Here is a 26,661-nt window from a genome sequence, read left to right on the forward strand (position 1 = left end):
CACCAAACTGTTAATAGGAGCTAAAAGAAAAAAATCAAATATATTCTAGCAATAAACCTGTGGACTTGTTGGATGCTCTTCTTCTTATTTCAGTGACCATCAGTCGTGAAACTTGTGTAGTAAATTGTAAAAGGTCTGAGAACTTTTCAGTCATTGTGCTAGGAGGTGCACTTCCAAACACCTAGAGAGAAAACAATAAAAAAAAAAAATATACATTTTATAAGCCAGTCCCTAGACCTTATTTGTCTAGATGAAGTAATGTCACTAATAATAAGCAGGATTAGTGGTGATTCACATCACATTTTGATCATCAGTTTAAAGGCTTATTCAGACCAATATTGAGTGACCAATGTTATTGTTTGTATAATGGAAAGTTATACAATATTCTAATATACTTTTTAGATCAATTCTTCACTTTTATATCAATTCTTGTACTCATTCTGTTTGAGTTAATAAAAGTCAGTCCATGGTCATATAATATACACACATAAACAAGCACAGCTTGTTATATTCACAGCACAGTAATCAGCTGTGCACCTGTGTGCTCATCACATGACCATGGACTGTATATCACATGACCATGGACTGTATATCACATGACCATGGACTGTATATCACATGACCATGGACTGTATATCACATGACCATGGACTTGTATATCACATGACCATGGACTGTATATCACATGACCATGGACTGACTTTTATCCACAGGGAGTAAGCAGAATGAATAGCAGTAAGCAAAGATCTAGCAAACCAGGAGGACCTAATACAGAAAGTATATTGGAAATTCATAGAAGTTTTTATTATATAAACAATAACATTGGTCTGAAACTGGACAAGCCCTTTAAGGGTCCATAGCAGACTCCGTCACAGTGTCATTATAGTCAATGGGGTCTGTCTAACTCCATGTGTTACCAATATATTAGCAAAGCCCCTCTATGTTGTTCCGGTCCTTCAATGGACCAGAACAATGGAGTGGTGACACTTGTGTGAACCTAATGTCACTGATCAGTTTCATGGACGCTTTTTTTTTTTTTTTAAACAAAACAAAAAAACGGATGCAAACAGATGACCATCTATTTACATAGAGTCAATGTGAAATAAAAACTGATCAGTTTTCAGTCCATTTTTTTGCAGGACACAAAAGAACGGCATGTCCTATGGATACTGATTTCGCTGGGTTCACACCTGCGTTTGGGGTCTCCGTTCTATGGTTTCCGTCTTCTGCATGCCAGAAGACGGAAACCATAGACCGGGTCCGGCCGTGCGCGGTGGTGAGCGTTTTAGGCTCTCCGCCGCGAAACCGGATTTTTTTTATCCGGACACAGAGTACTACATGTCCGACTCTGTGTCCGGATTATAAAACCCGGTTTCGTGGCGGAGAGCCTAAAACGCTCACCGCCGCTCACAGCCGGACATCTCTCTCACCCCTTCAAATGAATGGGTGAGAGAGACTCCTGCAGGTTTCCGTATCCTGCCTGTGTTTTAGGCAGGAAACGGAAACCTAAGTACGGAGTGCCGGGCCGCAGATGTGAACGAGCCCTTAGTTTCTGTTGGAACGGTTTCAGTTTATTTATTTTTATTTTTTTTTGCTATGGGCGGGTTCACACCAGTGCCCAATCTCCGTTTTGTAGGTTTCCGTTTCCTGCTCGAGAAACTGGACAGGAGACGGAAACCTGCAGTCACTTTTCAAACACATTCATTTGAATGGGTTTGGAAAGTGTCCGGCCCGTTGAGCGCCTGTGAGCGTTTTGTGCTCTCCTTGACAAAACCGTATTTTTTTTTAACAGGACACAAAGTCGGACATGCAGAATTTTGTATCCGATTAAAAACAACAAAAAAAACGATTTCGCCACAGAGAGCACAAAACGCTCACAGGCGCCCACGGGCTGGATACTGTCTGCCAGGAAACCTGAAAACGGAGATCGGGCGCTGGTGTGAACCCGCCCCAACTTGTATTGCGCCAGCATATTCTGAAGCACTTTACAAACTTATGTCAGTCACTATCCCATGTAGGGCTCACAATCTACATTCCCTATGAGTATGTTTTTGGCGAATGGGAGGAAATCCATGCAACTACAGGGAGAACATAAAACTGGAACAAATGGGCATCAGTTTCCATCAGTTTTTAGCATCTATCTATACTATTTATAGTTAAAACGTGAATAGCCCTTTAAACACATGCATTTATTATTAATAAGTATTCATCTTTCCCAATTCCTCATATACTGCACCACACCACCAAATTAGCATATGAGCAGTAATATAAAGGGGTGTTCCGCTTCTTTTTGTAAAATGCTGCAGAGGCTTCAAATTGCAAACCGTGAATACTTGCCTCTCCAGTCGGGGATCCAGTGGAGAGTCTCTGTTCAGGTCATCACATGCACAATGCAGTCATTTAGAGGATGAGAAGTGATGCGCCATTAGGGGGGGGGGGGGGGGGGGGACATTACCATTAAGTCACTCATTGACTGAAACTCTTGTTGAATCGCTGGTTCAGCAGAGAGGTAAATATGCAAAGTTTGTTATTTTAAGCCTCTGTAGTGGTTAAAAAAAGATGCAGAGCACTCCTTTAAAAGTCAGCTTACTGCTCTGTATATTTGTAGTGGAGAATCATACATTAAAGGGGTTGTCTGCTATTCGCCAAGCAGGAACCCTAAAGTAAGACATCATATTGCTTGCTTCTTTGGGACATGTGGGCTTTCAGGTGGGTATTCACTTTGGAAAGTCTGAAATACTGTGGGTTTATATGATTTGGAAGCTATGTGACTAAAGAAGTGGAAGAAAAAAAAAAAAAACAGAGAAGTGGTTGTATATCCTTTTAAATAGTATACACTCACCGGCCACTTTATTAGGTACACCATGCTAGTAACGGGTTGGACCCCCTTTTGCCTTCAGAACTGCCTCAATTCTTCGTGGCATAGATTCAACAAGGTGCTGGAAGCATTCCTCAGAGATTTTGGTCCATATTGACATGATGGCATCACACAGTTGCCGCAGATTTGTCGGCTGCACATCCATGATGCGAATCTCCCGTTCCACCACATCCCAAAGATGCTGTATTGGATTGAGATCTGGTGACTGTGGAGGCCATTGGAGTACAGTGAACTCATTGTCATGTTCAAGAAACCAGTCTGAGATGATTCCAGCTTTATGACATGGCGCATTATCCTGCTGAAAGTAGCCATCAGATGTTGGGTACATTGTGGTCATAAAGGGATGGACATGGTCAGCAACAATACTCAGGTAGGCTTTGGCGTTGCAACGATGCTCAATTGGTACCAAGGGGCCCAAAGAGTGCCAAGAAAATATTCCCCACACCATGACACCACCACCACCAGCCTGAACCGTTGATACAAGGCAGGATGGATCCATGCTTTCATGTTGTTGACGCCAAATTCTGACCCTACCATCCGAATGTCGCAGCAGAAATCGAGACTCATCAGACCAGGAAACGTTTTTCCAATCTTCAATTGTCCAATTTCGATGAGCTTGTGCAAATTGTAGCCTCAGTTTCCTGTTCTTAGCTGAAAGGAGTGGCACCCGGTGTGGTCTTCTGCTGCTGTAGCCCATCTGCCTCAAAGTTCGACGTACTGTGCGTTCAGAGATGCTCTTCTGGCTACCTTGGTTGTAACGGGTGGCTATTTGAGTCACTGTTGCCTTTCTATCAGCTCGAACCAGTCTGGCCATTCTCCTCTGACCTCTGGCATCAACAACGCATTTCCACCCACAGAACTGCCGCTCACTGGATGTTTTTTCTTTTTCGGACCATTCTCTGTAAACCCTAGAGATGGTTGTGCGTGAAAATCCCAGTAGATCAGCAGTTTCTGAAATACTCAGACCAGCCCTTCTGGCACCAACAACCATGCCACGTTCAAAGGCACTCAAATCGCCTTTCTTCCCCATACTGATGCTCGGTTTGAACTGCAGGAGATTGTCTTGACCATGTCTACATGCCTAAATGCACTGAGTTGCCGCCATGTGATTGGCTGATTAGAAATTAAGTGTTAACGAGCAGTTGGACAGGTGTACCTAATAAAGAGGCCGGTGAGTGTATTTGACAGGTGACAACAAAGTCTCTATATGGCCAACTATGGTTACGAGATTTAGTCACTAATCACAGTAGGAAGAGAAGCTCTGGAGCACAAACTACTGCCACACAAAACAGTTATTACTGGACAGATATTGGTTTGTTTTTTTAATAAAATAACTGCACAATTTTCCACTGGTTAGAATGAAGGCAATGTGACATAACCAAATTGTAACAAGGAAATCCACTTACCCTGTTAAAGACTGGCAGCATCATGTAAAGCTTTTCTTCCTGTTCCTTCTGAGTCATGTGCCTGGCTGGATGGCAAAGCTCTGTGAAGAGCCGCCTTAGATGCATTAGGCCAAGTGCATTGTCCTGGGGGCTGCACTCCTCTTGCCGAGGTCGGCCCATTATTCTCTTCACCATATTCATGGTTGCACTTTTATTAATGCAACCCTCTCACCTATAGAAAACAGAGGATTGGGTTTTGTAAACATGATCATAACATAAAAAAGAAATAAAAGCATAAGAGATACAAGTGTACAGTTGACTCTATACCCATTTCACTGCACTTGGAACCAAAAGTACCCCATTTATCTGAATGGTCTGATTTCAATTAGCTGGAAGGTCTCAGGAGGTAAAACAAAACTACTGTGTGTGAGAATATTCCTTGAAAATCTATCATGCCAGGAGTATTCATACTGTATATAGTATTTGGTTGCAGAGCTTCAGTGAGGATGGGACTTCTAGTATCATAGATCACTATAATGTAGGGAGTCTGGATCTCTAGACTGAGTTCAAGTTGTAGGGACTACATTTTCTGGCCAATATTCCTCTTTGTACATGTGATCTGAGTGCAACTTCCACCCAGGATTTCTTTATTACTTTTAAAGGGTTTTTTCGGGCAGAAAATCTTTTTTTTCTTTATAAAGGCCAGTTAGTGCTAGTGATGGGTTAATAAAAACACCCATATATCTTTAGCAGTTATTGGAGTGATTTCTGGGTGTCTCTGGTTGCTGCGGCATCCTCTGTGTTTGTTTACATGCTGTAGCTTCCTGCAGTGCAGCTTCCTCTCACTCAGCCCCCCCACTCCATTACAAACAGAAGAATGAATTAAACAAGTTGGATTTGTCTACTTACAAATAACAACATATCTGAAGAAGACCATTGACTATAATGGGGTCCATCTGGTATCCATTGTTTTTTCTGTGAGTTCACCAGATTAAAAAATCCTCAATGAGAGATGTGAATCTATCCTAAACATATTCTGCCCACAGATCATTTGACATTAGACTCATTTTCATCAGGATGTGCTGATAATATAATGTGTATGAGGGTGCAGTTGGAATTTTAGTGCAGTTGGAATTTTTTTCTCTATCCCCCAGTTAGTTTTGATGCTTGATGTGCTATATAAGCGCTATCTTGTCAGAAGGGCGGTGTCAAGTAGGGAGTGTGATTCAGAGCTCCAATCAGAGGCAGCCAGTGTCACACCCCTTGTCTGCTCCTGTCTGACCTCCTGGCAGTACAAAGACTAAATTGTATATCAAACATCGGAACCCCCCACTCCATTACAAAATTCTCTGTCTACTAAGTTTAGCTCCTCCCACTCACATTGACTGGCGATCCCACCCATTACTAGCCCCTCCTACCCTCCCCTGTCTCCCTAGCTAACCTATTCCGCCCACAGCTAGAAGACAGGAGGATGGGAAGGAGCCTTTCCCTGGACACAGGAAAACTTGGTAAGTATCAATGGGGATAGGGGAGGGGGAAGAGTAATGGTGACATTCCATTTCGGAAGCGGTGAAACGGAATGTCACCTTATCATCAGCAAGTTTCCCTAGAGCGGTCACATGAATTGCATGACTGGACTCCAATTTAGTGTTGCTTTACATTTGCACTATTTAATAAAACATGTACAGACAGGGACACTTTAAAACTAGATAAAATAAGAATTATATTTTGCATGTATAACAAAAACTGTTGTGGATTTCAGATTTGTGCAAATTATCATTTTAGTTGTAGACTTTAAAATTTGCAATATCAACCCTTGTAGTTTGTAAAGCAGGAAGTGTATTTGGGACATAATCTACATTTTCTCATCATGCCATTACCAAACCAAAAAGAGGAGATAATATCATAGCACGCTGAGTGCCCCTCAGCATGCCTGCAAAAACTAAATTATGTTGTCACATCCAATAAAGCTCAAAGATGAGCCCAGGCCATACTCTCAAAGAGAAACATTCTTTTGGCTTCTTTCTCATTAAACTTAAAATATATACATCCAATTGTTGTAGTGAAAGAGCAAATCGGCACATCATCTCCAAAAGATGAGCAATGATAGCGTGTATTTTCTGATTAAACTTGTAAACCAAAAGGAACAATCTACCACAAAAAAAAAAAAAAGGGATTTTCCAGGTCCTGACACGTTTTTATACCGATTGTCTAGACAACATGTATATATATATATATATATATATATATATATATATATATATTCTTTATAATGGTCAGTTAATGCTAGTGATGGGTTAATAAATACACCTATATACCTTTAGCAGTTATTGGAGTGATTTCTGTGTGTCTCCGGTTGCTGCTGCATCCGCTTAATTTGGGCCTAATCTGGAGCGGAAAGTATCCAGTCGCGGCTAGATGCGCAGAATGTTCACACGCGGAATGCAAACTCTGCCATATGAACCTGCTAGCAGAAAAAGGAACCCATCGAAGTCAATGGGAGGCTTTTTTTTCAGCGCTGAAATTCCACACCAAATTCCTCACCAATTTTCCTCTGTGTGAATGGACCATAAGTAAGCAAATAATAAGTAACACCCTTTTGCCTGCCAAATACAGGAAGATTAAGCACTCTGGAATTATGGTACATTGCTCTACTGTTCAGCAACACCTTCATAAATATGGCCTTTTTTTAGAAGGAAAACTCTTTCATGCCTTTACCACAAAGTTCAGCATCAGGAGTTTGCAAAAGAACATCTTCACAAGCCTGATGCATTTTGGAAACAAGTCCTGTAGACCGATGAAGTTACATTAGATCTCTTTGGTCGCAATGATAAAAGGTATGTTTGGAGAAAAAAAATGGCACAGAATTTAAGGATTCATTTAAGAATGAACGTCTCTCCAAACATGGGTGTGGATCAATCATACTTTGGGGTTGTGTGGCATGGGAATATTTCACAGGTATAGGGAAAAATGGATTCAGTGATTTTCCCACAAATTCTGGAAACAAACACAACACCATCTATAAAAAGGCTGAAGATGAAAACAGATAATGATGCTAAATACAATAGAATATCCCAAAAGGCACAAGCTGAAGGTTTTACTATTGCCCTCACAGTGCCAAATGAATGGGCTTGGTCCGGAAGGTGGTGTCGCAAGGTGGACGCCACGGCTGAATCAGTCTGAAGTAAGGGCAGCTTGCTTCTTTTTCCGCAAACAAACTGCTAGTGGAAAAAAGAATGCTAGCGGTCTACATATTGAGGCTGATTCCGCGTCAAAATCCGCCCCCCTCTTGCCCCGTGTGAACGAGCCCTAAGAGATCACTTCCTCTTCATAGTAACAGTTATAATCAGAAGTAGCCAAACTTTTACACGCTACTGTAGAGCCTCTCTTTATTGTACTATAGACCACTAGAAGTCAAATGCTTCAGATATAGGAATCCTCTTCATCCCTTTTCAGAACTCAATTTAATGTTCAATCACACAGAAGAGATAAGCTCTGAATACTCGAAAACCTTTCCAGATAAATCAAGTGGACAACCGTAAAATTCACGTTCAAGTGTGATCTTCTCAACTATGGACTGTTCATAACTTCAATATCATAATCAATTAGCAATAACTACTGAAAGCAATTTTTACTAGACTAGCTACACTCCAATGGATTATTATTATTATCATTATTATGATGATGATATCAAATATTGGAACGTAAAACCACCTTCCGGTTCAAACTACACATTTTCACAGTAAATGCAAAATACTTGATACAAACTGTGCAGCTAAACTGATTTGACTTGGGGATATTCCTGATGGCTGGAGTCTTTGGTTCAAACCCAGCCAAAGACAAGAATTACAAGGAGTTTTCCATTCTCTCAGTGTTTGGGTGGGTTTCCTCCGAGTACTCTAGTTTCCTACCACACAGCAAACACATACTGCTAGGGAGTTTAGAATGCAATCCCTACTTGTGACAGTGCCGGATGATAATATAATATATATATATATATATATATATATATATATATATATATATTATGCGTAAAGCACCGCAGAATATTTTGGCGTCATAAATAAGCAAATTAAATGTTGTGGTCAAACACCTTTGCAGGGATATTATGTTTCTGTTTAGATACCTCCCCAGTTGGAAGGAATTTTATATAACTGAAGGGCACACGTGACTGGCCAAGGACAGATTACAGGGTCCCTATGGGTTAATGTAAAAGATGGAGGCAGGACGTGGAAACTGTCATAAAATGCAGAGACAGAGTGGGTATAGCTTTGTCTGGAGGCAAGTGGAGGTCCACCAAAGTGACAATGGCGGTATCTTCTGGAGGCGAGTGGATGTCCACTAGCGCTACAAGTGCTTTCCCTTTTAACCATGCATCTATTGTAAATTTAATTTATTTTTAGGACCTTTAATCTCTCAATCCATATCAAAGGAAGTCAATTAACCTATAAGTATGTTTTTTGGAACGTTGGAAGAAACCCAGATGTTATTCTTGGTCAGATCAGAATCCAAGATTCCAGAGGTGAAAGGCAACACTGCAAAATGGTGAGCCATCTTACATGTGTAAATAACAAAGAAGGTTAGTAGCAGTTACTTGTAAAATCTGTGTATGATAGCTTGTTAGAAAATCTACGTTCAATGAATTGATGCTTCCTCTTTGTATGTGCCATTTATAGTCCATTTTAGCCACATGGCTTCGTTACCCCATTATCAGAGTAATCTACAAGTGGTTTGGATCTTTAAAGGTGAATTTGCCATGGAAAAGACAATAGGAAGAAGATCCTAAGGAATTAACATAAATACACAATTACAGTCATGTGGAGAGATAAGTGAATAATAGCATAGAATTAATTATAATGTTTAAACACGACATTTGAAGACAAGAGTGGGCGGCAGCAACTGGTCTGCATGTTATTTTTAGTCTGAGTAGTCTGGAAAAGCACTGTGCAGTGTGTCTGTTACAAGAAGGATTGTTATTTTATTAAGGTCTGGTACAATTACACAAAATCTGATAATAGATTTTCTGGAGTAAAACAATTAGTCTAACAATAAGATCTAACTGTGCTTATGCCTGTACGTCTCAATTTCACAATAAGTGTGTATATGCGCAGAGGCCTGCTCTAATGTACAACCTAAAATTCTTGCATAGTCTCACTAAAAGTGCCTACAAACAGTGGATTCATTTCAGTTTAACCCTTTAATTTCAGAAGAACCAATTGACCATCTGATAGTTATTGACTAGCCTCTCTGACCGCAACTTCATCTGTGTGTTGTTGGCGTCAATGATCCGCCATTAAAAAAATTGCTGCAGTCGATGGTTTGCCTGTTCCAGCAGCTCTTAAGCTGTCCCGCTGCTGAACTTGTTCCTCACGCCGTGCCTGTTATTGTTCCGGCATCTCAGTAGGTGTTGATAATCAACCTGCTCTGGCATTTCGACAGCTGTAAAGCTCACCTGCTGCTAAACTCGTTCCTCGCGATGTGCCTGTGATTATTCCGGCATCTCAGCAGCTGGCTGAGACGCCATATAATGAGCATGTTGTTGGCGTTCATGATCCCCCTCAGCTCCACTTGAGGAGAACTCTGTTGACTTCTGGCTACCTTCTTAGCTCTAGTTGTTTTAGAATTTTGTGACAAATTAGATTTTCTTTTTCCCAGCATGTTTAAAAGTAGCAAACTGCCAATTTGGATTAAAAGAGTTTTCCAATCCAGTGTGTCAGCATGTTGCCTGGAGCTGATCAGATAATATGCAAATGCATGTACAGAATGGACCAAGGGTTAGCTGAGTGTTTACATAGAGAGTTACTAGACCTGGCTTTATCAGAACCTGAAATAAGCTGATGCAAGAGCAGTGTAATATAGTATGTGAACATAAATTCATAACAGTCGTGAAGCCATGTCATTTACCGGGATAAAAAGTAACCTATGTTTTAACTGAGGTTACAAACTATGTGCCAAATTTAATTCAAATCCGTTCAGCAGTTTTTCCGTGATTAAGAAACAAAACACACAAACATCCAAACACACAAACTTTCACATTTATAATATTAGTAGGATAAACTAATTTCTTCCTCAATGGCAGATGGTAGAGGAAAGAAAACTAGGGCATATTAAAATTGAACATGTACAATCTTTTAGAACAAGCGTTATATGGCCACTTATTCAGTTTTCCCCCCACTTAGAACACGTGTACATCAGGTCTAGCAAGCAGGTGTATGAGGAGTTGAGACAACTGTCTAAGGGAGGGTTCACATTTTTGTGGTATCACCAGTTTTGCTGTAAAAACAGAAGAATGGATTAAACAAGTTGGATTTGCCTACTTACAAATAACAACGTATCCTGAAGAAGCCCATTGATTATAATGGGGTCCATCTGGTATCCATTGTTTTTTCTGTGAGTTCACCAGATAAAAAAAATCCTCAATCTATCCTAAACATAATTTGCCCATAGATCATATGACATTAGAATCATTTTCATCAGGATGTGCTGATAATATAAGGTGTATGAGGGTTTGCTGTATAAGACACATTTTGTAATCCAATCTAATCTTCCCTTACTATAGGAGACATAAAAGAGGGCCTTTCGCCACCTCCACCAATTGTAGCTCTTAGCATTTGTTAATAAGCGCTATCTTGTCAGAAGGACGGTATCAGGCAGGGGGTGTGATTCAGAGCTCCAATCAGAGGCAGCCAGTATCAGAGTTCAGAATCACACCCCTTGTCTGCTCCTGCCTGACCTCCTGGCAGTACAAAGACTAAATTGTATATCAAACATCGGAACTAACAGCATTGATTGCTTGGGAATGGTGGGGGCTAGAGAAAACATTCCAACTGTGCCAGAATCAGTGGAGCAAACCCTATTAATTGATGCAAAGAGATAGACTTGTTGAAGGTGGTGAGAGGTCCTCTAAGTAATTTACAGTGGCAAATTTAAAACAATGGGCTGTTCTTATAAAGCTGTATAGGTGCTCTTTCTAACTGCTTTTCTAGCCAACAGAAGATCCAGAAAGGGGAACCCTTCACTATTAACTAAAAATGGGGTATTTGAAATGGGCGTTCTAAAGTCCAAACCCAGATTTTAACCTTTTTGCCTCAGATGTAAGAATTTTACTGCCTGAATGCTGAATTACACCAAGCTCACATTAGCATCGGCTATCCATTGGTCTGGTCCATCAAAATACGGGTTACACACAAATGACTATAATGGGGTCTGCTAGGTGTCCTTTTTAAAACTGAAACAAGGATAAAAAAAGCTGTGCATGCAGGACTTTTTCCATCTGTCAATTTCAGGCGGACATTGTGACACTATACGTAGGTAGCCTAAATAAGTAGTAGTAAAATATAGCAATAAATTTATGCACTAGTATATCTTCTAGAATTCGTTTTGGTATTACTGGTCTCAAACCGCTATGCATATTTTCTACAATATTTACAAACGCCTGAAGACTCCTCATAGCACAAAGCAGATTTTTTAATGAACTCCATTATAAAAAGAACATTGGTAAAAAATAAACTAAGTAACATTGTTTTTACATATTTTTAAACTTTGCTCTCCTTGCCAGCCATTTAAAGGGCTCTATCATTGGGATATACATTTTAAACTAAAGACACATCGCATGCTCGGGGACCATTTATTCTATTCCTATACTAGCTAGGACAACCAGGACATCAGGGGGCGTGATGCAACAGCCCAGGAGGTGGCATTCACGTCATGACAAAGCTGTGCTCGGAGCACAGGGGGACTGCCTCCTGTTCTTTCTGAGCCTCATTTTCATAAATGGAAAAAGCAATTTATTTAAAAAACAGTGGCATTGAGGACTGAATCAAAGGTAGGAATAGAATAGCCTTTCTAAAGGCTATTCCGACATGTCCTTAGTAGAGATGAATGAGTAGTATTCGATCGAGTAGGTATTCAATCGAATACCATGGTATTCGAAATACTCGTACAAATACCACGCGATAAACGCAGTAAAAATTTGATTCCCCTCCCACCTTTCCTGGCGCTTTTTTTTTTACACCAATAACTATGCAGGGGAGTTGGGACAGGAACTAAGACAATGTAGGCATTGAAAAAAAACCGTATACAGTAGAGATGAGCGAGTAATGAAATAGTCGAAATTCGATTCGAGTAGACCTCAATATTCGACTATTCAATCGAATACCTAATCGATCGAATACTACTTGCTCATCTCTAGTCCTTAGCTTAAAATGCATATCTCCCAAAGATAAAGCCCCTTTAATGTCAGCAACAAAGTAGGGAAAAATTCCAAAGTCTATGTAGACAATATGCCAATGTGAAAGGATTTTTGGGTTGTTTTCTACTAGAATACATTGGCAAAACAAAATGTGAATTTAGGCTGAGGGTGGGTGACCACTTTCGTAATAAAGCCCACAGGAAAGACACCCCGGTGGCCAGGCATATTAATGAGGTACAAGGGGTGTAGTACATTTCATCAGTATTGAATGCATTTTTCCAAATATGAGAGGAAGTGATTAGGATTAAATTATCTTTCAGAAAGAAACTAAATAGATATTTGATCTTCAAACAGGTCACCCATTAGGCCTCATCAGACAATTTTAATTCGGGTGTTTTTTGTAAGTGAGCTTTGCTGATGTGGTAAATACTGTAAACCCGTACTATGACTCACTTTATAATTGACCTCCACCCACAACCTCAAGCACGAGACCAGACCCCCCCCACACACACACACACTCATCTTCTCAAAGTATACCACTTGGACTGCCCTACCCTCCCTCAGCAAGGAAGACTGACCAGTTAGTCTCTGCATTATACCCCCAAGAGTTGGAGTCGGGTATAGCTGTGATCTCCCAACAGATAAGAATCCTGGACCGGACAGCTTTACCACCTGTTACTATAAATCCCTTCAAACAGAGTCGTCCTCCTTCCTTCTCAAGGCCTTCAATGCCATCTCACCTGACACCTCAGGTGAGAGGGTAAAGACCCATTACTATGCCCTAGCTATGGACCTATTTCCTTAAATCGACATCAAACTGTTCACAAAATTAATCGCCAATAGACTGAGTGCTCACATGAACAGATTAATACACCTAGACCATCCAGCAGAGGATGAAACCTACCTGGACCACTTCTCAAACTTCGATTCTCCTTGATGTCTGCTGGCAGCCCACACCTGCACAATAAAGCCAGAGTATTCTAATGGTAAAGTAAATCCTATAAATTTCCGTTTCATACTAAATGTACTACTACTAAACAGGAAGAATCTAGGGATACTGTGCATATCATGTATCAGACATTTAGATGCATAAAAGATTGCAACTTGGAATGACTAAAAACATGATGAAACGAGAAAGAAACAAGTGTAGTGGCTGATGGAAATCCAGAAGCAGAGGAAGACACAATAGCAGGTAGTTTCCAGGAGGTAGCAGAGGTCCAATATAACAGAGTTATATAATCCAAGTCAATAACAGGAGATATCACAGTACCAATGGGTCAGGCGAGAGAGTAGTCAGCAAGACAAGTCAGTAACAGGAGGTCACGCAGTAGCAAAATCGGAGATCAAGGAGAGTAGGTCGTAGTCAGGAGGTCAATGCACAAGATGAACATCGGTGTCAGTAGCAGAGAGAGACTAGTTAGATTACAGGAAGAGCACAATAATCTCACAAAGCAGGAAGTGCAAGGCTGGGTTTATATAGGAAGTTCAATCAAGGAACAGGGTGGAACAAACCAGAGAGGCGGGAACTGAAACTAGAGACGCTGGGACCTAGGCTTTAGATCAGCACAGGAGCTGTCCAGGAGGCTGAATAGCTCAGTTGGCAGAGCTACAGCCTGGGACACTGAAGTCTCTGGGTTCAAGTCCTGAAACATGGTCTAATAGGCAGGAGTTCAGGGAACGATGCTAGCATTTTTAAACTACTAATCCACATGGTCCCTGATGTTGAATCCCCACAGAATCTTCAATTGATAACGTAAGGATACAATAAAATGTCCCCAAAAAATACTTTAACACTACATTAGCATTACAAAATGCAAGTAAGATTTAAAAAAAATAAATAAAAACTCTCAAATGTGCATTTGTCCCTAGCTCATGTAAGCACTCAAGAGCCCCCAACAGATGTATCCATAATATAAACGACCATAAAGCAGCAGGATCACAATATCAAACAACATCCTCAAATATACATCTCAAGCCCTACAGGAAAAACTGATATTAATGTAGTATCAATTAAGAAATAATCAGAACAGATAAAAACTACCACAAGACCACTGAGGGTAGATATCCTGTAGATGGGGTATAGAGCCTTGTGTATTATTCACGGAGTGACACTACAGCTTCTAACAGTTACTCTGTGGGAGTCTCTTGTGTTGAACCCCGGCTGATCTTCCTTTGTTCACATTTCTGGAAAGCTTCAGGCTTTGACTGACCAGTTTTTTTTTTAAGACTGTTCCACTAGGACGATACAAAGTGAAGCTTTTTTGACCGAAAGAAAACCATAGAACGAGGCGTATTTCTTTCCTGTAAATAAGCTGACTGATGGCGTGGAACAGAAAAAAAAACAGATCTTTTCTTTTGTAGGACAGAAAAGCATGGCAGAGATTAAAGTCGATGCTATTTTTTGGCTTTACGAACAGAACTATAATTGAAAAGGTTAGCTATTTATTTCTATTTACGACTTGACTAGACCTACAACTCACAAGGTTTACTTGAGAAGGGTTTATAGTCTGATAACAGAACATGTCCACTTATAGATACATGTGCAGGGTATGTGCTGAAGGGTTCACAAGGTACAATTTGAAGAAGTTGAAAATTTAAGCATCAGGAATTTTTCTGACCGGCCACTAGAATCTGCCACTGAATCTGCATTGGAATTAGCAAATTCACTTCATTGGGAGTTATCAGGTAGAATTTCTACTAGCTGGAAAAAAGTTAAAAAAAAATGAAGAAAAAAAAACCCCAAACATCAGTGTCTGCAGAGTTTGGAGTTGCATTTGAGGCAGAATCCACTTAAGACTGAGCTCCAAATCCAGCCGTGTGAACATACCCAAGAGTATAATTTACACATTACTCATCTGCCTTGTACTGCCATAGAATATGCTTGCTGCATGAAATGCAATATTCTAATAATATGATGGGTATCAGCAACAGCTGACTGTTACTTCCTCTAAAAACTCAGCTAGAGGATTCGGTATGAGGCAACTCCATTCCATCCGCCCAAACACATACTTGTGTCAGGTCAGAGCCCACACAGTGGCTTCCTTCATGCAGTTCTGTGCCAGCAATCTGATCTAACAGCTGAACAGATCTGCAGTACCATAGCAATGACTGCTGAATGCTGGCAGCCTCTGCCACACAAAAGCAGAACTTGAGAGCCTAGAAAAAGAAAACCTTAAAGCAGAAACTAAAATGTCCTTGTAGATTTCATTGATATTCACCCTACTTGGGTCACCTAGTTGTCCAAAACTTGTATTCCAAGCTAAATAATGAAAAGTTGTTCTCTTTCCCAAATCTCAAATTCAGTTGTTGCTTCTTAAAAAGGAAATTAGACCAACGTAAAATGAAAACCAAAAATTATATACTGTGTATATATATATATATATATATATATATATATATATATATATATATATATATATATATATTTTTTTTTTTTTTTTTTACAGGAAAAACCCCATCAATGCAAAGCGTCTAGATCTGCCCATAGAGAGATCTTCAGATATCCTATATGAAAAATGGCATCAGTCAGCATTTTACATAAAAGGGCATTATCACATATGCAACTAGATAAAATCATTCGGAGCTTGGAGACGAAAATAGTCAAATAAATCTTCTGTGTCATTGGGAAGACTTACTAATAATAAGAGGCCAGTACTCTACCTAATTTGAGGCCCAAACCTGATGAACCACATTTACTTATTGTTTTAGACGCTATTGGAAGCTCATATGACAAGGCGGTTTGTCTTTATGGAAAAGTAGTATAGTTTAAGATGAAACGCTGTGCAACAAAAATTTTGGTCCATTTTTGAGGGTGACCTAAGCTAATAGACAGTGTAAAATTAGACTAAACAGTCTAAATATGCACCAGATTTATCAGCCAGCATCATCCACTGTGATAAATCTGGAACATTTTTAGACTGTCTAGTCTAAGCTTACACTGTCTTTACTATTAGACAGCATAAGTAAACCTATATTTTGCTATAATAAGTCCCTGAAACCTGGAAGGACATTGATTACGTCTTCCCATACTCTTATCCAGGACAGGATTAACACATGGAGGCCTATGAACATATCCTATGTCTACGGATAAGACGCGTGTAACCAGAGTTGTTCACTGCTTCAATCGCCCCAATTAACATCAGTCTGGCTTGACTGTGCACCAAGCATTAAAAGCAGGCTAGAGTTATAGTGAAAGTGTACATTTAATATATTTTTACAATATTTACACGCTTTTGGTCCAACAAGGAGGTGTGCCTTACCTAAGAGGGGCACGGTCTCGCTAGGTAGACATGGCATAAAGAGAACCTGTTACTAGGTCTGAAAAGTCCCTTGGCATACATATCGGTCATTTTTGTCTAAAACAAAGCTCTCAATAAATGGTTTTCGGTTAAAGCCCCACGTAGCGACACGCAGCTAAAAACACTTCGGAAAAAAAACAAACGCTAAAACGCTGAAGCCCCACGTCGTGGAAACGCAACTTTTTTTGTTGTAGATTTTGCTACGTTTTTTTGAGCCAGCAGTGGATTAGATAGGAATGGAAAATATAAAGAAAGCTCTTAGACAATTCTTTTCTGTTAAAGCCACTCCTGAGTTTATCTCAAAAAACCGCAAGCAAAATCTGCAAAAAAAAATAAAAAATTGGGTTTCCACAGTGTGGGGTCTCAGCCTTTCTGTGTTTTTCTTCACAGTTTTCTTCCCCTATTAAATCTACGGGAAAAATGCTTGCAATTCCACAGCTAAAATTGACATGCTGCGTTTTAAAAAAGGAATGGGATATGAAAATGCAGCTTTTTTTTCCCCACAATATGTGGATTTGACTAAAAGGGTTTTCCAGGCATAAAAAAAGGTCTGTTAGTGCTATTAATGGGTTAAAAGTGCATCCATATACTTTTAGCAGTGTTTTTGAGTGAGTTCTAGGAGTCTGTGGCATCTTCTGCATTTGTTTACAAGGTGTTTGATTTATACTATGCAACTTCCTGTGTACTTCCCACACTACCTCCCTGTCACTGCTCCCCCCTCCTCTCTCACTGCGTTACACCCCCCTCCCTGTCTCCCTAGCTAAACTATGCTAAGCTATCCTGCCCATGCCGGACACAAGAATACATGTAAGTATTATCAGAATTTAAAACAAAACATGTAAGTATTGATGGGATTGAGGGGGAAAGGGGGAGTTCTGGAGATGTTCCGTTTTGGAAGTGGTGAAACGGAACGTCACTGGATTATCAAAAAGTGTCCCTGGGGTGGTCACATGTCCACCGAGGGATACAGGTAAATATACCATTTTTTAAATAAAAGTAAATTAGAAGTTAGGCGGCGGGGGGGGAGGGGGTTAAGTTTAGGAGAAGAATTTGAGTTTATTCCAGACACCCGCTTTAATGAAATCTTATTCACTTTGTTGGCACTATAAAATGTAGCTTCCCCCCCTCCCCCCACTGCATTTCTCCAGCAGCCCGATATGATGCAGTTCCGGAACATGGGCCAGTATTTATAAATCTATCCCACTGTGCACATTCTACATTTATTTTGTTATGCAAGCCCCTTAATTCGCAAAAAAAGTATTACCTTTTATTTCTTCTCATCAAAGCTATAGATGGCAGGGGTCCTACTTCTCACTATTAGAATTCCTGCTAAATGTGCTTTCCCGTCTACTTCCCATAGAACGCCACAGACATTAGAGAAGAGATTCCTGCAAAAAGAAATTGACAATAAAGCAAAATTAGACCTTAAACAAAAAGAACTGAAAAACAGCATGTTGACATACAATCCAATATAACTTCAACCTTCCAAAATATGAATAAAAGAAAAAGTCGTATGTAAATTGGACTCCTTGTGAAAACAATATATTCATTTGGCGTAGGAAGTGGGAATTGCCAAAGGAGAGGTACAATATATTTTTTCTTTTCCTTTTGCAGTGTAGGTGTGTGTGAATTTCTTCACATTCTGTTCAGATGAAGAATACAGTCTCATAATTAACTGGTAGCACTCAATGACTTGTCTGGTCCTGAACAGCAGACCGTCCTTTGTAGACGTACAGGGACTATACCGGAGACAGTGATTAATCACCAGAAATAACCCCCCACCCAGCAGGGGCAACACAGTAGTTCAGTGGTTAGCACTTGCAGCCTTGCAGCGTTGGAGTCCTGGGTTCGAATCCTGCCAGGAACAACATCTGCAAGGAGTTTGTAAGTTCTCCCCGTGTTTGCGTGGATTTCCTCCCATACTACAAAGACACATGGAAGAAATGTACATTGTGATCCCTATATACGGCTCACAATCTACATAATAAATAAATAAATAAATAAATCACCACCCAGCAGTCACAACTCGCCCATGTCAATGGCTTCACTATTCAGTTTACCTTATATTCAAACGTCTACCCAAAGTCAAATAATTTAAGGAAATGAAGCAACTTAAGATGAGGACATCAATATAAATGAAGCAGCAGGCAATGCTTCTGGGTAGACTAATATTATCGAATGATGGAAGCTAGATTAATTGTGGTGAATAGAGATATGGAAAGTATAAGCGTAAAGGATATGGAAATGGTTATCTAACATTAAATAGGTCTTGTCTGAGACAGAAAGTCAAAAGGATTTAATAACAACTCGCTATGAGGCAACTGTTGACTGTCCTATCTTAAATTAAAGGGATTCTATCATTAAAATCAAATTTTTTCTCGATTGCATGAAGTAATAGCTTTAAGAAAGGCTATTCTTCTCCTACCTTTAGATATCTTCTCTGCGCTGCTGTTCGGTAGAAATCCTGATTTTCGGCTGTATGCAAATGAGTTCTCTCGCAGCACTGGGGGTGTCCCCAATGCTGCGAGAGAAATCTCCAGCGCCACCTCCAATGGCCGTGTAAGTGCAGTCGGCTCTGAAGAAGATGAAGGCGACGTGGAGATTTCTCTTGTAGCATTGGGGACCGCCCCCAGTGCTGCGAGAGAACTCATTTGCATACAGACGAAAACCAGGATTTCTACCGAACGACGGAGCGGAGAAAACATCTAAAGGTAGGAGAAGAATAGCCTTTCTTAAGGCTATTCCAACATGTCATCGAGAAAAATAAGTGATTTTAATGATTGAATCCCTTTAAAGGGGACCTTTCATGGTTTGGGGCACAGGCAGTTCTATATACTACTGGAAATCCGACAGTGCGCTGAATTCAGCGCATTGTCAGCTTTCCCTATCTGTGCCCCGGGTGAAGAGCTAGCAGTCCCGGTACCGTAGCTCTTCACAGTCAGAAGGGCATTTCTGACACTCTGTCAGGACCGTCCTTCTGTACAAGCAGTGCCAATAGCGCTGTGGTCTTAGACCGGGGAGGAACGCCCCCTCCCCTCCTGATAATACTCGTCTCTTCACCCGGGGCACAGATCGGGAAAGCCGATAGTAAGCTGAATTCAGCGCACTGTTGGCTTTCCAGCAGTATATAGAACTGCCTGTGCCCCAAACCATGAAAGGTCCTCTTTAAGAGTTGTCTGGACCACTATCCAGAAAGGTAGGCAGTTACAAAGAGTCTTTTCTTTTTCTTTTTTAATTTAGATTGTGACCCCATATAGGGCTCACAATCAGTGGTGTAACTACCGTGGTAGCAGCAGTAGCAGCTGCCACAGGGCCCGGGACATTGGGGGCCCGGTGGCAGCCGCTACCGCTGCTTTTTTTTTTTTTTTTTTAATAGGCCGTTACTCCAGCCGCTAACGGGCCCTATATACTTACCGATCCTGGCAGGGGCCGGGATCGGTAAGTGACACTGCGGGCCCCACAAGCACTATTATACTCGGGGGTCTTTTCGGACCCCGAGTATAATGATCGGAAGTGCAGGAGAGGTAACTGAACATAAAAAACTGTGTTACTTACCTCTCAAGGCTCCGCGCAGGCTTCGGCCTACTTGTGTGACGTCTCAGACGTCACATGATCGGGGCCTGCGTCCTTATGCGTCGCGACGCAGGCTCCCGGTCACATGACGTCCCTGACGTCATTGAAGATGGCCGCCAGCGGGGAGTCGGGAGACAGGTAAGTTACAGTGTTTTGTTGTTTTTTTTTTTATGTTGTTCTTCGCCTGGGTCTCCGATTATTATACTCTGGGGTCTGAAAAGACCCCAGAGTATAATAATTGTTAATGGGTGTCCACAACGGGGCATAATAGTGGGTGAAGGGGCCACAATGGGGGATAATACTGTGTGTAGGGGCCACAATGGGGCATAATAATGTGTGCAGGGGCCACTATGGGGTATAATAATGTGTGCAGGGGCCACTATAGGATATAATACTGTGTGCAGGGGCCACTATGGAGTATAATAATGTGTGCAGGGGCCACTATGGGGTGTAATACTGTGTGCAGGGGCCACTATGGGGTGTAATACTGTGTGCAGGGGCCACTATGGGGTGTAATACTGTGTGCAGGGGCCACTATGGAGCATAATAGTGTGCGTAGGAATGCGGGGGGTGGGGTCGTGCGGGGTTTTCGGCGTCAGCCGGGGGAAGGGGGGGGCCATGTCAAAGGTTCGCCACGGGGCCCCGCCATTCCTAGTTACGCCACTGCTCACAATCTACATTATTCCCTATCAGTACGTCTGGAGTATGGGAGGAAATCCATGCAAACATGGGGAGAACATACAAACTTGTTGCAGATGTTATCCTTGACAAGATTCGAACCCAGCACTACCAGCACTGCAGTGCTAACCACTGAGCCACTGTGTTGCCCTACAAAGAGTCCTTTTTTTGTTCACATAAGTTGCACAATTTCAAAGAAAGATATAATGCCTTGTGTGGGCACAAGAGTGAGACTGGGGATTATCCATAGATTGCAGCTCATAGTTGGGGTACAAGGCAGTGTAATATTAAATGGGTTTTACCCCAAACATATATACATATATATGGATATACTCGAGTATAAGCCGAATTTTTCAGCACACTTTTGTGCTGAAAAAGCCCCCCTCGGCTTATACTCGAGTCAAGCAAAAAAAAAATAAAATAAAAAAATAAAGTAAATATAACTTCTATATAGACACTGAAGAAATAGTACATCACAGCCCTGGTGTTTTGTGTGGTTCCACTGTGTAGAAAAAATATCTTCAATACACTAGCACTGATGCACGAAAAACCACAACCCTGCCGGTGCAGGTATTATTAGACAGTCCCAGAAAAAATAGTGATTCAGCATCCAGTCTAGTGTGAACTTAAAAACTTTTTTACTTTAATTAAACCATTTAAAATTCCACAATAACAAGAAACCAGTACAAAATAGAAAAAAGACACAGCACTTACATGAAGATGTTATTTGGGTTACATAGGACAATGGTTACACGAAAAAACTAACCGCCTACGCATTTCAGGGTCAAAGCCCCTTCCTCATGGCGAAGACATGAGTTTTTTCGTGTAACCATTGTCCTATGTAACCCAAATAACGTCTTCATGTAAGTGCTGTGTCTTTTTTCTATTTTTTACTGGTTTCTTGTTATTGTGGAATTTTAAATGGTTTAATTAAAGTAAAAAAGTTTTTAAGTTCACACTAGGCTGGATGCTGAATAACTTCTAAATCCCTCCTTTCCCTAGAATACATGTAAAAGTAGAAATGGACTGTGAGACACATACACATTAGGTATCCCTGTGTCTGAAAGTGCCCGGTCTCCTGTTCCATCGGGAAGGGGTTAAGAGGAACACTGCAGATCCCCTATATTCAGCCAGGCTAAATTCCAACTGGGGGAAAAAAAACAAAAAAAACTCAGTCCTCAAGCTCAGGGAAGGGGCAGACAGACAACCAAAATACCCCCTCCCCTTTTCCACACCCAGCAACTACTGCACCCAAAAACTCCGGCCATTTTACTTTTTGAAATTTTCCAGTAGCTGCTGCATTTCCCCCCTAGGCTTATACTCGAGTCAATAAGTTATATATACTCTCAGTTTTTCGTGGTAAAATTAGGGGCCTCGGTTTATAATCGGGTATATACGGTAATTAGATTTTAAACACAAGCAAAAGTAGAACATTTTTGCAAATATAAATATTTAAACATTTTGCTAAGTTTTAAGGATTTTCTTGAACCATCTTAATGGTGATTGTCTTGTGAAGGTGCCAATCATTATGACCATAAAAGCAGGAACTTTCTGTAGTCTAGGACTTGTCAGAAACCTGGCCACGATTTCTATATTGGGGACAGGGTATGCATGGAAAGATAACTTGGCAACAATAGGAAATACTTTACTTACCATGTAAAGTTCCTGCCTTTACTGTTGTAACCATCAGCAATGGATCAAGACAAAAAGACTGTGTCACCACTAACATAGTTTGATTAAATCTATAAAAGGCTGAAGCCCCACGTGGCGGAAACACTTTTTTTTTTTTCCTGAGATTAGCTTTAAAAAAATAAAAAAAATAAAATAAAATAGCAAAATCTGCAAGAAAAAAAACTGCGTTTCCACAACATGGAGCCTCAGCCAAACTCTGCAAAATGTTCACACTAACGTTGCTTAACTGTTGTTCTGGTCTGTCAGAGGCCAAAAACAATGGATCCCATCCCATAAGGTGTATTAGCACCCAAAGAACAGGAAATCACATCACATAAAAATAACCAGTGCTCATGCAATGAAACTCTCACAACTCCAATGTCACTTCTTTGGAGATCCCTGTGCTTGTCTTGCATCAATGACATTCATGTGACTGCTATAGCCAATCAGATGCCTCAGTGGTGACCCTTGGCCTGTGCCTGCTAAGGCATTTGATTGTTGTATGTGATGTGACTGCTGCCAGACAGGCAAGGACCACTGAAGTGGTGGGTGCTTTAAGAGATTTTTAAAAAATAAAGTTTTATCATTTCCTGCTCTTGGTCTTGTTCACATTCTCCTTGAAGTCAGTCTTTCAGGTCCCATATGCCTCTCAGCCTAATAACTGAGCCATGCAGAGGCCTGTAATAAGAGCAGAAACATACTTCTGTGGCCACAAAGGGATGAAGAAATACAAAAGGTATAAATTTGTATGGTTTATTTGATGGCGGCTCCTACATTACACTTTTATTGGTTAGGAAACATTTTGGACCTTTGGCTTTTGTTGCTATTTACATTAGAGGCCATACAGAGTACTGTTTGTCAAATGCAGCATTAGGCTATGTTCACACTAGCATTGTAAATGCCTGCTGTACATGCTGTACTTTTATATCAGCTTAAAAAAAATACGGAAAGCCAACGGAAGAGACCTTCCTTCTTTACTTTAAACATGGCTGTTTGTGGTGACAGATACAAATCGAAAGCATTCTGTTTATATCCATCACTATGACATATACAGCTGCCACTCCATACTGTGTCTTCAGCTAGCTCTACCTCCCCTCTAAATGATACATGCAAACTCAGATTATGTTCCGTTTATATTTTTAGGATTTCCAGAGCAGATAACATTCATTTCGGTGCTCTTTTGTCTGTAGGTGTATATAGATTATATTATATTACATTATATATGCAAATACACAAGTAGCAATGTTAGCCTGAACTGCTGCAGTGCAATATCTTACTAGATAACAAAAAAAAAAATTTCATTCAAAAAATATTTTTAAGTACCTTTTACTGTTTTTTGTTGTCTTCTGTGATAGATAACTTACCTGTAAGGATTGGAGTCAGGGTCAGGCAGTGCAAAGTGACACAGCTGGGAAAGCAACACTGTGCAACTAATGACAAAAGGGGTCGTAGGCCCTGCGGCTATGACTATGCTGTAGTATCTGAGATGAGGCAGACCAATGCACTTCCCAATTGAAGTGCGCCTACCACGACTCCTTACGCTTCTATCCCGGCGGCTAGGATAAGGGAAGAGGAGGCCCTGAAAGTCCTAGGGACTGGAGTCACGGGGGTCACACCTAAACAGAAAGCACAGTGTACTGCAATGCAAAACAAAAGACTAAACAGCATGGAACCAGGGAGGACCACAAGTCCCAGCAAGACACTGAAGAGAAGGCGAGGTCAGACGAGCAAGAGGTTGAGCCAGGAGATATAAAAAAGGTACCGAATCAAAAGACAAGGGAGAGTCAAAAATACAAGCCGGGTAAATAAACCAAGAAAACAGACTGAATACAAACAGACAGGGAATCAGACTGAGTAGGGGGACCAAGAAACACAAAGTGAATGGCTGGCAAGGATCCATGCCTGGGTGGGGATTAAATAGCAGCAGAGAACACACCTGATGGCTAACGGCATGGAGACTGAAAGCAAGGAAAAGATTAACCCTTAATGACCTAAGCACACCCAATAGAACTCCTAACACGTCTCCCAGGGAGACGCCGCGCAGCAAGGAGACCGCGGCGACTCCGTATCCTGACATTACCACACTACATCTGTATATATTATATAAAAATTGAGTTTCAATATGCAAAAATTTGTAATAAAAAAAAACAAAAAAAAACTGTCCTGTCTACAAGAGGTGCAAACGTCCAGCAGTGAATAGCAGTAAATGGGTTAATCTGCAGAATACTCCATCTGTCCTAGTTTTGTCACAGATTTTGCTTACTGAATTCCATGGGGGGGGGGGGGGTCACAATAGTAAAAGCCACATCTAGTACCACAATTCTAGTCCTCCAAAGAAGCATTTTCAAAAAAGTGCCATTGATCTTGGCCAAACTAGGGAGTTGTTGTTTTTTTTTTTTTTTCACTTTATGCAGTTTTACATGTGGGGACGTTGGTAGAAGCAGTGGTGCGGACCCAAACTATCAAGACAGGGACACAAAACGTGCAGCAAACTGGTTTATTTAGAAAAAAAACAACAGAAAATTAAATAAACCTTGACTTTAGGTACAACATAAATAAAACCAAATACAGCCTTAACTTCAGGCAAAAATAAAATAAATACCTGCTTGTCTGAGCTGCTAAACGGAAGAGATAACCTAACTATACATGTGGATTACTTTAGCTACATGAACAAAACTGGAGCAATATACTCTCACCGGACTCAGGGTTACAGGACAGAACCATACACCTTCTCTCACCTCATGGAACTGCCATGAACTGCAGGCTCTGCAGCCTCCTATGGGTCAGTAATGAGCCAAGGATATCTACACCTGTGCTGAGGCCTACTCCAGATCCGCCGTGGACCACACATATGTCAGAAACCTAGGGCTGATATATCTGGAGTCCAGCACTCTGCCTGTCACCTTCTCACATACATTATAGTAGTAGCATTGCTTCTTAGTGTACCATTTCTATAATATAAATCTACCCTTAAAGTTTTAAATCCAGAAGCTTCAAACAGGTGCATGCTTTACTACAGATGTAAAGTTCTCTCTTTTTAACAGGCCCATTAGCTATGTTAGCAGGAGGAGGTCAGACAGGTTTTTGGATTCTCAGTGTAATGTTGAAGATGATGATGAGGATGAGCTCAAACATTAGCACAAAGTAGAACAGTCATAGAAACTAATAAAACTAATAATATCCAAACTAATTTTAAAAGCAAAAAGAAAATCGGATGCGTTGCTATGGGCAAATGCATATCAGAAATTACCGTATATAATCGAGTATAAGCCGACTTTTTCAGCACATTTTTCATGCTGAAAAAGCCCTCTTCGGCATATACACGAGTCAGGGTCTACGGAGCACAGAAAACTGGAAGTACCTGGAAGGGGGAGGTCCTTTAGTGCTACTGCTCTGTGATTGGCTTGTCATAAGGTCACATGACTGTGAGGTCATCAAAGGTCCTGTAGCCACTGGTATGTAACATCTGCAGATAAGGTTGAGTCTAAATCCTAATAGCTCCGCCCACACCAGAGTCCGATCACATGGTCATGACGTCATCAGAGGTCCTTTAGCACACTAGGATTTAGCATCTACCCTGCAGATGAGTGGCCAGGATTCATTGTGTCTTATGGAAGATGTCTGTTGTATGGAGGAGAGGAAGCTACAGTAACGTGACACACAGGGACCTTCCTTTAGTTACTCTGCCTATTAATGTCAGGCATTTGGGGGTTATTAATTTTGTTTCAGTAACTCCATGTGCCTCACATTAATAACAGTTAACCCCATCATGTCCCTCATATTAACCCCTGTGTGCCCCATATAAGAGTTACTAATATGTCAGACACATGAGGGTACTAATGAAGGACCTTAATTATGAAGATACTTAATTATTACCTCCATACGTCCCACATATCAGTAACTCTTATGTGAGGCACACAGGGGGTTAATGTGAGGGACATGATGGGGTTAGCTGCTATTACTATGATCCCCATGGAGTTACTAAGC

The 26,661-nt window shown here is 40.9% G+C and overlaps 1 protein-coding gene across 1 annotated transcript in view; it reads right to left on the bottom strand.

Moving 5' to 3' along the window:
• WDFY3 (WD repeat and FYVE domain containing 3) overlaps positions 1-26,661 on the bottom strand; it is a 205,107-nt gene that overhangs the window by 138,361 nt on the left and 40,085 nt on the right. Inside the window, exons 3-5 of the mRNA XM_075284587.1 lie at positions 18,017-18,140; positions 4,285-4,495; positions 58-181 (exon numbers count right to left, since the gene is read on the bottom strand). Coding sequence (XP_075140688.1) covers positions 58-181; positions 4,285-4,464 — 304 coding nt within the window. The 5' untranslated portion in view covers positions 4,465-4,495; positions 18,017-18,140. The remainder of the gene's footprint in view (positions 1-57; positions 182-4,284; positions 4,496-18,016; positions 18,141-26,661) is intronic.

Source organism: Leptodactylus fuscus, chromosome 1 (assembly GCF_031893055.1).
Source record: "Leptodactylus fuscus isolate aLepFus1 chromosome 1, aLepFus1.hap2, whole genome shotgun sequence".
Taxonomy (NCBI): Eukaryota; Metazoa; Chordata; class Amphibia; order Anura; family Leptodactylidae; genus Leptodactylus; species Leptodactylus fuscus.